At 42.7% G+C, this 15,925-nt stretch overlaps 1 protein-coding gene across 1 annotated transcript in view; it reads left to right on the top strand.

The window, feature by feature from the left end:
* The window catches only part of grid2 (glutamate receptor, ionotropic, delta 2), a 351,200-nt gene that overhangs the window by 241,758 nt on the left and 93,517 nt on the right, over nt 1-15,925 (top strand). The window contains exons 7-8 of the mRNA XM_076154034.1: nt 880-1,041; nt 3,766-3,885. Of these exons, the coding sequence (XP_076010149.1) occupies nt 880-1,041; nt 3,766-3,885 (282 nt within the window). The remainder of the gene's footprint in view (nt 1-879; nt 1,042-3,765; nt 3,886-15,925) is intronic.

Raw genomic sequence — 15,925 nt, 5'->3', positions numbered from 1 at the left:
AGAGAGAGAAAGAGAGAGATCAGCAGATCAGCAGATCAGCCCAGAATCCCAATTTCACACTGCACTGAAGCAAATCAACACAGGCTGACCACACACGCAAACGCACACACACACACACACTCTTGTACACAATGCCCACTCAGAGTATAGAGCCCACTGATCTTTAATGTTCCCTACGGAGCTGTAGCTTTTCACTTCACTTCAGAACAAAAGCGTAGACAGTGAGGCAAACTGGTAGACAAAGAAAGAACTGAGGAGGACAAAGAAGGGAAAGCACACTGTCTGCAGACATTAGATGTGAGATCACCTTGACACGATTGTTCTTTCTGTTGTGCCTCCTTACTGTTTCTGTCTGTCTACCTTTCATTAAACTATTGGATATGTGCACCATGCTGCATATTGTCATTTAACCACTTAGGCCAAACCTCATTTTAGCAATCAAACAAATGAGTTACAAGCAACACAACCGTCAAAAACGTATTCTAATTCTGCTTAATTGTATTATGACCAATTTGTAATGTAAAATATTGCAATTTATAAAGCAAAACAGAGAAAAGAAAGTTAATTTCTTGTTACGATAAATATGAAGTGACTTTTACCCGCGTACAGCTGGGTCAATTATGTCAATGCTACAGTACGTGGGTTTACGGTTATATATATGATCTACTGTGTGTGTGTGTGTGTGTGTGTGTGATTGTGTGTGTGAGAGAGTCTGTGTTACATATTACATGCCATCATGCCTGTTGTATTTATTATATTCTCATTAACATTGTGACAGTCGTGACAATACTTGTGAGAGAGTACAGTTTTAAACCCAAGATTGTAAAAACTTACACCTGTATCTCATTATATTCTTTTTACGTCTTACCCTCCATGTAGATCACCAACCGGTACCTCTACGATTCCGTGCTGCTGCTGGCCAATACATTTCACAGGAAGTTGGAGGACAGGAAGTGGCACAGCATGGCCAGTCTCAGCTGCATCAGGAAGACCTCCAAACCTTGGCAGGGAGGAAAGAGCATGTTGGACACTGTGAAAAAGGTATGATAATGCACACAAATATACACTCGGAGGCTGTGGGAAGATGATCATCTAAACATTGCAGCATGAATACAGACTCAGAGCCACATGAGCACACGTTAAGGCACAGATCGGAACATTTATGCATACTAACTTTACAACATGGGCGAACTCACACATGTTGATACACATCTATGCAAACACATTTCTTTCTCAGTCGTTGATGCAAATGACAAACATTGTTAGTTATGATTAGACTCATAACCTGAACAACCTTGGTCCTCATTTGTTGCCCGTCAGCTCATTTGTGCGTCTTCAGAGTGTTAGAGTTGATGGGAAGTATAAAAGAACAAATTCGAGAAAATCAGCCGAGTTGTAATTTTTGAAATGTGTAACATCGGTCCCTGAATTGTTTGAATTTAGCCAAGTGTATGATTCAGGATGGAACTGTGAATCAGATTAAGGGACATGGTTAGGCAATTTACACCATTTTGTTAAGGATTTCGGAGGTTAAATATGAAATGTGTCTGCCAGAAATAAAGTCTTGGCTTACAACAGCAAACGGCTTTGTGTGAGTTTGGAACAAAAAGCTCAAACAACCACAAGGTTTCAGATCCCTTCCTGTTTATAGATACTGTGTCCCGTGTATCCGTAATTGGAGAGAAAACACTTTGCAAGCACTTTTCATGCAGGGACTTTTTGCACCTCCAGATGTTGTGCTCATTACATGGAAATTGGGAAATCAGGCACAATCATTAGTCATCTTTTCAGTGGAGTTGATCCAGTTACTTCTAAAAGGGTAAATCTTAAATAATGAGATCCTCCAGGGATGAACAGTGTCTAACTGATGTCTAAGCAAGGTGAAGGCTGTAAATGAAAATATAAAATGTCTTCTCGTTGCTTCTTCTTTTTTTCCCCTCTAATTACATGGAATCTCACCTTTCACTCATCACCTCCACTGGAAGTGTTCAGGTCCTTTCAGGGCAGACGCCACGATTCAAAGTGTCCCTTGACAAAGAAATTGACATCCATCAATCACCGTGTTGTTCCTGATTTGAAAAGTTGACAGCAGGGAGACGGAGGATTTCACCCGGCATCATTGATTACATGAATCTCCACGTTTCACCTTGAGTTCAGGCCCAGCTTTGACAACACTTTCATCACTGTTAAATCCAATTGGATCAATGCCCTCTGTTTTGATATCAATACGACAACCACTCCAGGGATGGCATTTTGACTGAATGATGTAGCCAAGTGAAATGCTAATTTGGGATTAGTGTCAAAGAATAATAAATGTGCTGAGTTGGCTTTCATATCTATCGCAGCATTTCACCTTGAGATCAGGCCGGGGTTTTGGCAACACTTTCATCAGCCTGCCACCCTGTTAAACAAACCCTGATGGCTGTCTTGACGGAGCAGCGGTACAAAAAAAAGAAAGAAAGAGGAAGGAGAAGAAGAAGAAGCCCAAAGCGATGATAGAGTGGGGTTCAACAGTCTGGCATCAGTGTCATTTTACAGTGCATCAGCAGTGTGCTTTACCTACTGCGTGCGTCTGTGTGTTTAATCAGCATTTTGGCATGCGGGGCCATTATGGTAATGATAAATACTAATTTGCAGCTGGTGATGAGTGGCACTATTGATGTTGTTATTCAGCTTCCATTGACAAAAACGAAGTGGGGCAGCAGGTGGAGGGGAAGATAGGACAGTGCTGAGAGAAAGAAGGAACGAGGGAATAAGCAAAAACGAAACAGATGTTTGCGGCTAAATGCTGGATAAGCTGTTACACTGATCCCCCAAGTCGGCAGTGTCTGTTGTCTGTGTGTGTGTGTGAGAGCTGGTGGTAGACTCCCTGCGCTGTTAACCTCTGTGTGAATCCCTGTTTGATCATTTAGTTTAGTTACAGATTCATTTATTTATTTTTAATTACTGATCACTTCTTAGCGCTGTTAGACTTTCAGCGAACATTGAGCTCTGCTAGAGTCAAAGCTGTTAGTAACACATGGCACGGGTCTCAAGCTTCTGAACCCATTCTGAAGTTACTTTTAAGTGTGATTTTGTGTCTGAAATGAGAGACATGCGCAGTTCATAACGCGCGCGCGCACACACACACACACACACACACACACACACACACACACACACACACACACACACACACACACACAGAATATGAGTCACACATGAGTATAACACCTCTCTTTCCCTAAAGCAGCCACAGCACCATGTTCACTAACTAATCACACCACTAGGAGGAAGGGCAAATACTGGGGACTGACATTGTGTGTGTGCACGTACAAAATGTGTGAAGTGCGAGTGTGTAGTGGCACCTATACACGGAGGACATCAGCCCTTGTTGCAATAAATGCCCATTGGCTCCAAACACTCTGTGGTATTCATCAACCTGCACCAGTATGATGAGTAATGTAACAACATTGCAACAAAAATTAAGTGTGATTTCCCAGAGGGGGGAACAATACTCTGGCTGCTCAGGACACAGTCTGGTGCACACGTGTACACAAACACACACACACACAGGTGCAAAACACAGCGACAAAGCACACATACACACCAAGGGATGATAAGATGCAAGCATTTCAGCGATGAGAAAGTGGGTTATTCATGTTTCAGCTTTAATGTGAGCAGGTGGAATAAAAGCTCATATGAGTGATAATGATGATGAAGAAGATAAAGTTGACGATGACTATGTATCAGAATCTCACACCTCCTTCTCTGCCCCCCTTTCAGTTCGGTGTGAGCGGCCTCACCAGCTTCCTGGAGTTCACGGACAACGGCTCCAACCCCAACATCTTCTTTGAAATCCTGGGAACAAACTATGGCGAGGACAGGGGGCGGGGCGTCAGCAGGGTAAGTAGTAAAAACACAGACGATGTGTGTGAGTGTGTGTTTATGTGTGTGTGTGTGTGGGGGCGGGGGGGATGGAAGAAACACGAGGAAGCATTTCAAGCATCTTTGTTATTTCGTATTTGTTTATTTTCAGCGTCCCACACACTTGTTTGTGATTATTTCCTCTGTGCATTAGCAGCCGACTCACCTCCTCCTCATTAAAGCTCACCGTTAATGACATTAATTAGAAGCATGTTCAAGTCTTATTTGGTAATCATACATGCATAATGAATTTTAACAGGCCTCATCAAAGGAACACCCCCCCTACACAGCACAGGCACAGAGCTGTGTGTTGACTGGTTGTGTGGGTAGCATATGCGTGTGTATGTGGCTGTGTACGTGTGCAGGTGCTTCTATGCAGTGATTGTACACACATGTCCCCTTTTATGAGATATACTTGAACAACCTTAATACAATGAATCATTTTATTCTTTGTGTAGCTGTTAGTTAGGACATTTGTGTTTCTTTTGGAGGAGACTGGTGTATCGAAAAAACATTATAAACCCACATCCGCATTACTTTTGTTACTTACATTTCTGGCTCCTAAGCTGGTGTCAGTTTATAACATGCCAGCTGGAAAAAAATTAAAACAATATTTCCTCTCATAAATTTACCAGAATGTGGTTGCCGTCCCTGAAGAATCTTGTGCTTTGTTCAAGGCAAATGTATCATTGTACACAAACAGGTCTTGGTAATTGAGTCACTCTCTCCTACACATTGTACTTCTATACTTAATGCATTTTCAAGATAATGTATAGTTTTGCCAGATTCTGCACAGCGATGTAATCTGCACACAACAGAGGTTTTTATTTCATGGCAGCTAGCAATACAGTAGGAGAAACAACACAGGCTCTCATATGGAGCCTTGTGGAACCCCATATGTGATGGCTCTGGGTTCTTACACAGTCCCCTCAATGTGACAGGCGTGATCTATCCAAGCATTTACATCAGTGTGTCTTCTACCCATTCCATGTCATTTTGATCCAAGCAGAACGATAGCAGCAATAACTCTTCTCTCTCTCTCTCCTCACAAATCACAAAAAAGATGAATAAGACCAGAGGCATCCATAGAGTATGGTTTGACATGTACACTGGCAAACACACACACTTTCTCGCCCTATAAAAAAATATTTGCGAAGAACATTCAACCCATGATAATGCAGAGCAGACACAGTGTGTTAACCTGGAGAAAAGGTTGTTTGAAAAAACCTCATTGTGACCCTCAGCCCCAAGGGGAGAAGCTGTAGAGGAGCCCCACCTGACCCCGGACTACTATAAATATGTATATGTAAAATAAAGATGCCACGACTGGAATACCATAGCAACCACCCAACTTGCTCACATATCCTATCGTTTCAGTTCACATGTTAAGCACAAGATAGAAAATTCAGCCTGAAACTTTACGAGGATACATACTAGGTGTGAATAAAAGTTCACCTCGATACAAAACAACATCTGAAAGGCAAATACAGACGAAGAGTATAAATCAATCTTTCTGAGAAGTAACAATACTTCTCAGGCGTATCAGATAATCTCTCTCTCTCTCTCTCTCTCTCTCTCTCTCTCTCTCTCTCTCTCTCTTTCTAATTTCAGCCAGTTTTCCATCTTTTATTCATAATAACTGGCTAAGAAACGATTTTACTTATGCTCAGCCAAGTTTTGTAGCTGAACACTTGTGGGTGTGGAGGCGTCCCCTTACACCGACCTCTTCTGAAGGAAGCATTTCAAACTCTTGAACCAAATTAAATTAAGATCGACTACTTCTCCTTGGATAAATTATAGGTCCTCCCTAGTGCTGTCTCTCTCACCCTCCCTCCCTCTCTCTCTCTCTCTCTCTCTCTCTCTCTCCCTGTATCATACCTCCCACATGTGCATACAGTTGTCTTGTTATAATGATAATAGCCTGACACCTGAGATCAGTCATAATTATTACTGCTATACTGTGGTAGAATTGGCTTTCTGCTCCATTACCTCCAGTGGCTATACATAGAAGCCTATATTTCTTTCTCTCTCTATGCATCTACAGGCACTTCCAGGCTCTCTTATATTGAGGCGACAAGTCTGCCACATGTAATTGCTTCATTAGCTACCTGTGACACCTTAAATGATTTCAGAGGGGAAAAGTGGCGTCGTTGTTTGACTCAAAAACTTGCGCGATACATCAACGACCCCCAGCTTAGCAGAGGGATGAAAAGAGAGGATCGGCGAGGAGGAGATGAGTGAAGGGAAACGACTGAGGAATTATGAAAAAAAAGGGGGGTGAGGGGTAAAATGGAAGAATCAGAAGAGACAGAGCAAGATGGCCTAAGCTGTACAGATCCTCAAGAGATAGAAGCATCAGCAAAGGTCATCACAGAGTCACAGCCATTACTTTACACTCTTCCCTTGCTCATCTTCTCTTTTCTTTTTCATTCATGCACATATTCCCTGCCTCTTGGGGTAAAGGGAGTCAGAAATCTTCACCACTTTACAAGACTCAATGGCCCACAAAACTGCAGCGTTCTTAAATTGAGGTCACCTTCAATTATCATCTCCAGTCTCTGCTGACATATGGTGTAAATTATGTTAAGTGACTTTGGAGAGCATGGGACCATGGAGGCCATCTCACCGTCTTGTCATCATGAAAGAAACATCCCCTTCCATTATGAGTTTAGAGCCATTGAAACACATTTGTTTAACGTGATGGCTTGACGCCCCTACCGAGAGAAAAACACTTAATAGCTGTAGGTCGCTCTGAAATGCACGCTAGCCCACATATACACACACACACACACATACACACACAGACATTTGCATAAATCTCCTGGCATGTTTTGGGAATGTTGTCTCTGCGTGACATTTAATGTCAGTATGCGTGAGTGTCAGGATGTAACAGAGAAGAGAAAACCTCACACACTCACCACACTCACACACACATGCAAACGTTTTTTTTTTTTATCACACATTACCCAGCTTAGTGCCAAGCAGAGTTGATCATTGTTGACACTGTCTCTTTTAGAGGGCTAAGCCGCTGTAGCACATTAAGCTGTTATATTCAAAAACAGAATATAGGAAAGACGTTTTCTTTACAGACATTTTTATTAGAGGACGCAAAATCACCCTTAAGCCTCCTTTTAGTGTCTTGTCCTGGCAGGAGCAGTAGTGGATTTTGTTTAAATCCTCCATCCCACAACAGGGAAATAAATCTTTCATTTCACTCGGAGAGAGAATTCTGTGCTGTGGCTCTTGTTGAACATACACAACTGTTTCTTCTGATATCTTTTCATTATTTATGGTTTGTGTTAAAGCGTGTGTTAGATTTAAAGAGTTTTTCTTTGAGGTGGGAGTAACCACATCGCTTAACAGACAATGCAAGGACGATAGATTACGGAAAACACACTTAATGCTTGAGTCCTGCTCGTGGACTCTGCTCAGATCTGACTGAAATGATCTCGATCGGTCATTGGCTAAGTTCTGGTGTCCAAAATCGTAGCTATGATGCAGGAGCTCATATAATATCTGTTCTTAAAATATACAGTATGCAAATATGCAGAAGTGAATTTGAAGCGGCGCTTAAATATTTGATTGTCCCTTAACAAATCAGTGCTCAGCCCAGATGTTGAATATATATAATTTGATTAGGAATTAGTCTTTTACTGAGTCTCTCTACTGTAAGTGCAAATCTGTTTAAGTGCATCTGTACATGTATCTGTGTTTTTAAAATAAGCATAGTTAAGCTCTGCCTACAGCAAAGAAAGAATTAAAGGCAAAATGTCTGATAATATCAAATATGCTGTGGTTGCTAATGAGGAAAAGTGCATAATAAGAGATTTTTAATACATAAATTTTCTCCTTGGCACAGCATGTACATGGTGTACATTGTGTCTTGCACCCTGTGATCACGGTGTAAAACAGCAATAACTCCAAAGGGCAATTTGGCCGTCGCTATTTTTGGACTGAAAGACAAAGAGCTGCTGGAACGCTGCTGCAAGAGATTCCATCAACAATTATGTTAAACCTTAAATTGTGAAATATCATGTTGGAAGGAAGAGAGAGAGAGAGAGAGAGGTGAAAGAGCAAGTACTGAATGAGTGGAGTGGAGAGAAGAAGAGAGGAAGCCAGCCACGTAGAAAAGATGTGAACCAGAGGGGGCAAGATAGCAAATCTGTGTGGGATCATGCAGGGAGGAAGATAGTGACAGAGTGAAAATATCTCCAAGGAAAAGATCCCCGTTTCCCCCCCAATTTTCTATCCTATTAGGTAGATTTGCATGTATCTTCAGTCAGCGTGTCCCCCGCCACCCCACGCCTCCGGGCCAAGAGAGGGGGAGATTACAGAAGAGATGGAAGCAGAAGAGGAAGCGATGTGGTGGAAGGTGTGTGTGTGTGTGTGTGTGTGTGTGTGTGTGTGTGTGTGTGTGTGTGTGTGTGTGTGTGTGTGTAGGTGGAAGAAAGTTTGGAAAGAGAAAAGCTAGGGGAAGAATGGGAGGGAGAGAGGGAGGGAGGGAGGGAGAGTCATTGATTTGTCGCGCTTCACAGATGGTTTCTCTTCCACTTTTCTCCTCCTCAGTCATTTGACCTGATAGCTTTGAGTGTGTGTCTTTGCTTGTGTGTGTGTGTGTGTGTGTGTGTGTGCGTGTGTGTGTGCGTGCGTGTGTGAGCGCTCTTAAACGATCTTCATGAGCCTGTTGGTACCTGTGTCGTCCTCCCCCTCTGCTCTGATGACATTATTGGCTGTGAAATGACAGAAACAGGATCCTGGGGGGGGTGGGGGGAAAAAAGGGAAAGTTCCTGATGTGTTCTGACCCATTTTATTTCCATTTATTTTATTAATTATGTGACTTTGATGGGTTTCCAGACCTTTGAGTTATTTGTCATAATATTTTTGAATACTTGACATTTCAATACAGCACTACATCAGATGAGTTATGGAGCTTGGAGTTTAAATTTATGCTCCTTTGATCTCGTCAATAGTTTCCTGCCACAAACAAATGACACACACACCTTAAGGCGGTAAACGATTAAGTCCAGAGTGTTGGTCCAGGCTTAGGAGCTACATACACAGTTTCTCACATTCATCACTCACCCAGCACTCTCCTGATGCTTTATTGCATTTTAAAGTTTTGTGTTGAACTTTTCCTATTGCGAATGTTTTCCTGCTAGTTTGACAGATAGTCAGCGATTTCTTCCAAGTTGACCACGGCACAATAGACACCGGACACTTGCTGAAACTGATAAACAGCCTCTAGCGTCTTTGAATCAGATATCATCTTGATGTGTGTGTGCGTGTGAGTGTGTGTGTGTGTGTTTGTTTGTGAGTGTTGACTGTGTGTATGTGTGTGTGTGACAGGGAACAAACATCAAGCACAGAGAGAAAGAGAGAGGGAGAGAGACAGGAGAAAAGAGAAATATGGGCTTAGAAATAAGTGAAGCAGCGCAAATATGAAGTGCGAGACAGCATTTTTAACTATTACTTGCTGTCACGCAAACCCCATTGGGATATTTCATTGTGGCGGCACAGGGAAAAAAAAAGAATAAATAATATAAAATAAAATAAAAATAAACCCGTTCTGTAAACAGTGTGAGTGAGACCAAACGCTCGCCCGCCAGCCATTCTCCCACTTCTGTGTTTGTTGAGACAAGCCAGGAGAAGTTTTATTCCCCAGATACTCCACTGCCAATCCCATCTCATGTCTCAGTCAAGATGCCGTCTCTGCAGTGACATAAGCAAAGGAAGAATAAACACATTGGGAAAAAAAGAAGAAAGTCTGCTATAGGCAGGTCGGTGCATATAATAAGCATCTGCTGTATATTGTTGTTTAGAGAATGCAAGTGTGAGAAAGCAGCTTCCAGGCTCCCTCAGAAAGAAAGGAATTGGTAAGAGAGAAACAATGAAAGATGTGCGGCGCTATTGTATGTGCGCATACACGACGTTTGATCCGGCTCCTCATCTATTCCTAGGTTACATTAGGCGCAATTACACTCTAAAACCTGCGCCTGGAGAAGAAAACACTCAGATCAATGCAGAGGAAATCCACATTATAAATATTATAATCTTCTTATTCCAGAAAACTCTGCAACGCTCTCGTCTCCACGTTTGCGCTAATGCTGAGGTTCAGTGTATGATGTCGCTGCATGCATTTTCAACACGCAACACTTCATTTGTGTTTTTGAAAATAACACTGAGGGAATCAAGGTGGATCAATTGGTTGGCAGATTCGGCGATTAGTCTTGACTGGTGATATTCAGACGGGGACAGGACAGCTCACTGTCTCTATGAATCTTGCCTTACTAGCATGATATAACTGTGTTATGGAACAGGGCGAGAGAGAGGAGAGGTAGACAGGCACGTGTGGGTGGATGGGAGAATAAAGGTTCAGAGAGGCTAACAGTAAGCAGCGACAGCATGTCTAAGTGATGTCGTGACAACAGTATGCGAAGGTTCTATCTGGCATTTAACTGGAAAATAAGTTAAGTACACAAGGTCATTTTTGTTTTTTTCAAAGTGAAGGGTTTCATATTTCAATATGTCACAGAGATGGAGTGGCCAAACTTTAAAGCTGTGTGTCTTAAATCGAATAATAGTGAGGTCATGATGTGTTGACTGGTGGAAGGCTGGGAGAAGATTTCACTGAATCACATCAGGGGGATATATGGATGGATATGTAGAGAGAGGGAGGGATGGAAGGGAAAGAAAGGTAGAACATATATAGGGATATGAGGTGGGTTGTCAGTCGTTGGGTTCATCCTAACCTAAGCCACAGAGATGGTTGATAGATGGATGAATAGAAGGATGGATGGATAGAGTGACAGGAGTGAGGATGTGAAGGAGAGATAAGGGGGAGGCCTAATTGCCTGTGACCCGCTAGCAAACGTGCAGTAGTGAGGTGGCAAGAGAGGGAACGCTGGGAAAGAAGGAGAATGAGAGAGCGTTCATGTCTGACATCAAGGTTGTGTCCTCGTGTTAAACATGCCATGGCTTTGTGATTAGGGCCAGACAACTGGCCTGCTGGGAGAACGGGGGGAGGGGACACCGTGTGAACAGTAGGGTAGAGGTAGCCGAGCCGAAAGGCAACGGTTCAAGGATTACAGAACAAGAGAGAGATCGAGCGAGACAAACGTAATAAAATTGGTGGGAGAGAGGAAGTCAAAAGTGCCCGTGGAGACAAAACGTGTGACAAAAGCAGGTCAGAACATCATGTGTTATACTCTTACAACGGAGAGAAAGAAGTGGAGAGGGCGATAAAGAGGTGCTCATAAAAATGTTCGCCTTCATTCTCATCAGTCAAGGTCACGGCCAGGTGAGGAAAATGAAACTAAACTCGGGAGGCGGACAGACAAGCTGGAAGGCAGGCAGACAGGAGAGCCGTCAGACAGTTAGTTTGAAGCAGAGAGTCTGCCTCTAGAGGCCAGTCAGGGTTCTTCATTACCTACTGAAGCCATAAATATTGACCTAAAGCTATTAGGGACACAAGCCAATTATTCCCCTCATAATTACTAGGACCTCATTTTCAATATGAAGTTTCTTCTTCACACATACGCTTAACAAGAGTCCCCCAGGCATCACTTAACCCTTTAAGAGCCCTTTAGCCTTTAGCTGTGAAGACCACAAGTCAAAGTCTTTCTATGTTACTGAGATGCTGCAGCGTGGCAGGAGACAAGACTCCACATGACAGCGGGGGAAGAGAAGGGAAGTAAGTCACTGTAGCACATTCACTCTGATGCAAAGCTAAGATAAAGAGCGAGAGAACGTTGTGTTCTGTAATTCTGTAATTGCAGCAATCACCAGGATCATAGGATGTAGCAACCTTTCTAGTTTAACAAGAAATACCTATTCTTTCTTTTTATGGTTTGTGCTGCTTTATTTTTGCTCACATCAATTTCCTCTCACTCCCACACGCACAATCTGACACACACTCACCATCACCTATTTCCATTTGCCAGAGGATTTAATGTCAAAGAAACATATGGAATCATCTGTGAGTGAAACAGCCAGTGCATGCTGTAGATTTCCTTTTAGGTTTGATTTGCATTGACAGCCACAATTTGTGTGCAAGTGCATGTGTGTGTCTGTCTGTCTGTCTGTCTGTCGTTTGACATCCTAAAGTGATTATAGTGTGGAGGGAAGATATTTGCATTGGTTTGATATGTCATCCATCTTACCCACTCTCCTTTTCCATCTTATGTCAGTCAGCCCTCCTCCTCTCATTTCTTTTCCCCCCCTCTCATCTCATTTCTTTCCTGCCCTCCTCTCTCTCTCCCTCTCTCTGGCATTGCGTTGAGCCCTCTCGGAACAAAAACCCCCTGTTAAATCAGTGTGTGGCCTCTCCATGCTTTATTAGCCCTTATTCCCTTGGTCAGCTTGTCTACTCTTCACCAACATAAACAACATGGTCACTTATAGAAGTTAACATGTATATACACTTTATTTAGCTGTACTGTTAAGAAGCCAGCTTTCTATTGCCTCCGACTCCCTTTATGATCATATGTGTGTATGTGCATGTGTATGTTTGTACTAATCACACACTGCAGGTGCTTTAATCAGTATTCATTATATTATTTCTGTAGAACTGTGTTAGTATAAATTAGTATTCAATGTAATTAAATTGTGAGTCACAGCACAGTAGCTCAGAAATGACCATTATCCTTGTTCACAATTATTTTTGATCAAATCACTTAACACTCAGAAAGAAGCAGTATCTGAATGAGGACACCTGCCCTGAATGATCCCATACACAAAAACCAATGGAGACAAAGGACACAATGTGTGTTACCAAGGACAAACCAGTCACATTTGTAAAATGCCTTAGAAAGCGTTGTTTTGATTTCAAACTAAAAGGGGAGAAGGAACTTGTTTGGTTCTTCTTCTGCTTCTTTAAAACACGTAAACAACAGAGCTGTTAATCAAATAGCTGAACTTGTATAGATTAAAGACTTACAAAAAATAAAAAATACTTGATTTAACTTCCCATATCACTTCATTACCACTGCCTGCCCACTTTATTAGGAACACTACATCCAAGGAAAGTTAGTCTTAGGCAACTGGACTTCCTAGTAAAGGCTTGAAGACATTTCACCTTTCACCCTGAAAGGCATTCCTCAATTCTGAAGAAGGTGATAAGTTCTGAAGAAGAAAAATAACTGAAGAAGCCTTTCTGATGAGAGGTGAAACATCTTCAAGCCTTTAGTGGCAAGTCTAGTTGCCTTAGATTAACTTTCCTTGGATACCATGACCTGGACGGCTCAGAACCTTCACAGATAGCAACACTACAGTCATAATTGGAAGGGATTCTGCTTCATGATGACATGATTGCATCGCTGCACATTCATTGTGCAAGTCTCCTGTTCTAACACATCCCACAGTTGCTCTGTTGGGATTCAGACCTGGTGACTGGGCAGAGCCACTGGAGCACACCGACCTCATTGTGATGTTCATGCACCCAGTGTGAGGCGGCTTGTGCTTTGTAACCGCCATGTCATTATGAAGCTAGAGCTGTTACCCATCAGTCAGCAGCAACACTCAGATGGATATACTGTTGAAACAAAGGCAGGCTGGGTCCATGGATTCACACAGTTGATGCCAGATTCTGCCTGTTCCATCGCATGCAGCAGCAGCAGACTTGGAGATTCAGCTGTCCAGCTTCAGCGAGTATGTGGCCACTGTAGCCTCAGGATTCTGTTCTTGGCTGTCAGGAGTTTTCCCCTGGCGTGTTCCTCTGCTGTTTGTAGCCCATCGGCCTCACAGTTTGGGGCGCTGAGATGCTTTTCTGCTCACCACAGTTGATCGGAGGTAGCAGTAGGCTTCCGGTCAGCCCAAACCAGTCTGGATCATCAACAAGTTATTTCTGCATACTGAAATGCAGCTCACTCCATGTTGTTTGGATTTTTGCATCATTGTATCTATCTGCTGTTGTCCATAAAAATAACAGTTAAATCTTAAATGTTATTTTTCAAATAGCTCATCTGGCATCAATAGCCATGTTGTGGAGATCACATGTGTCCCATATTGGTGGTACTGAGGTGAGCATTAACTGAAGCTCTTGAACTGTTTCTGTGTGATCTGATGCATTGTGCTGCTGCCACATGATTGATTGGCTGATTGGATAATTACATGGCGGACCAGGTGCCTGGGTTTTCCTTATTTACAGGCTGATGAGAACATCCTTTATCCTGTCTGCTGTATTTCCATTTGCAGCACTTGTTCTCCACAGTGCTGTTCTCTCAATCACTTCTCTGATAATCTGCTTCGCGTATCTTACAATTTTTCTGTTCTGAATTGTCCCCTGCGCCAATCTAGACTCCACCCGCAGTAATCATTCTTCTGCCCTTCCTACCTTCCTCTCCTTTCTTTAATCCACCCCTCTCTCTCTCTCTTGCTCGCTCGCTCTGTCTCTCTCTCTCTCTGCCAGTGAGGCCCGTAGGCTTTCAGCTGTATTACAGCGTGTAAACCTCGGATTACAGCAGCCAGAGTTTGCCTAGCCCTGCATGCTTCTGTGGACCATAAATACACAAGTGTGTGTGTGTGTCAATGCAAACCCATCCACATCCTACTTACATACACATGCTGCAGACACACATCAACCTGAGAGAGAGAGAGAGAGAGAGAGAGAGAGAGAGAGAGAGAGAGAGAGAGAGAGAGAGAGAGAGAGAGAGAGAGTGTTGACCTAACTTCTTCACAGATTTTTGCCACTCGCTGGAGTCCTGTACTTGGTTCCAAAGCTGCTTCATGTGAAGGTTATGTGTAATAATATCAGATTTGTTAGCAGTCCTTGTTTAATCCTCAGAACCCTTTCTTCACACTGTCACCCTGGGCAGATCTGAATGGAGGAAGCAAATGTTGTATTGCTGCAGAGCATAATATGAAGCTGAAATGAGGCTAAAGTTCTTTCAGTTGGAAAAAACATTGAAAATGTTAAATATTAAATAAAACTTAAAATAGATTTGACTTTTCATAGTTTAAAAATGTTATTCCTTTCCCCTATTCGACCTCAATCCAGTAACGATTCCATCCATCCATCCGTCTCTCCCCCTCTCCCTGCCTTTGAGGGAGAGCTTGGTGTGTGAGTGGTGTCTGTGCCTGGTAGACAGTGTCAGTTTGCGGCAAAGGTCAAGAGATGCGCTATGGCAACAAAACAACTGTGTTTGGATATAGAGGGCTCAGAGACGAGCTCAATCTCTGCCCTCTGCAAGAATCACAATGACAGGTGACAGAAGTGTGCGTGCATGTGTGCGTGTGCGTGTGCGTGTGCGTGTGCGTGCGTGTCCACTGTTACACTGACACAGTCTAAGATGTCTGTTGGCAGTCAGATCTCATCTCGGCCTGTCACAGTTTAAGCAACTTGGTGACTGACTGACTGACTGACTGACTGACTGACTGACTGGCTGGCTGGCTGACTGGCTAACTGACTGACTGACTGACTGACTGACTGGTTGGCTGGCTCGGTGACGGACATCTCTCCAGTTGCAGCTCTGGTAATTCTTCACCAACATCTGAAATGGAAAACACACAAACGCTGAACTGAACTAAAACTGATATTAATGCAACATTTCAAACACTCAAATGCTGGAATGCAGGACTGGATGTTGATATTGATGTTGTCCCCGTACACACATGTACTGCTCTATGTAATATACAATTAGATTATATATAATAATATATAATTTATGTTTGTGAGTTGAAGGTGATTACTGTTCAGTGCGGCGGAGACAATATGAGCTTCCAGGTAAATCATAGTGATTATTCATAACACTCAACAGTAATTGCATTCCATTGTGCAAAATCAGCCCACTGATTACATTTTCCCTTCTGAACGTATGCTTACTGTTACTGGCATGCACTCCTCTGATTGTCTAAGTTTAGTGGACAAAGCAAGATTTCATCCACGTAGGTAGTGGAACATTTTCCGGTTTCATAACAAACTATCATGTATAATTTGTATGTATGAACATGTAATCTAAACACAAATTAAACTGAATAAAACAAAGTAAAATGATACTGAACCTGTTCTCTGTGGGGTTAAAAA

The sequence above is a fragment of the Genypterus blacodes genome, unplaced genomic scaffold (genome assembly GCF_046128005.1).
Source record: "Genypterus blacodes isolate CSIRO-AG114 ecotype Tasmania unplaced genomic scaffold, CSIRO-AGI_Gbla_v1 ptg000061l_1, whole genome shotgun sequence".
Classification (NCBI taxonomy): Eukaryota; Metazoa; Chordata; class Actinopteri; order Ophidiiformes; family Ophidiidae; genus Genypterus; species Genypterus blacodes.
This window is presented reverse-complemented; position numbering and strand designations above follow the sequence as displayed.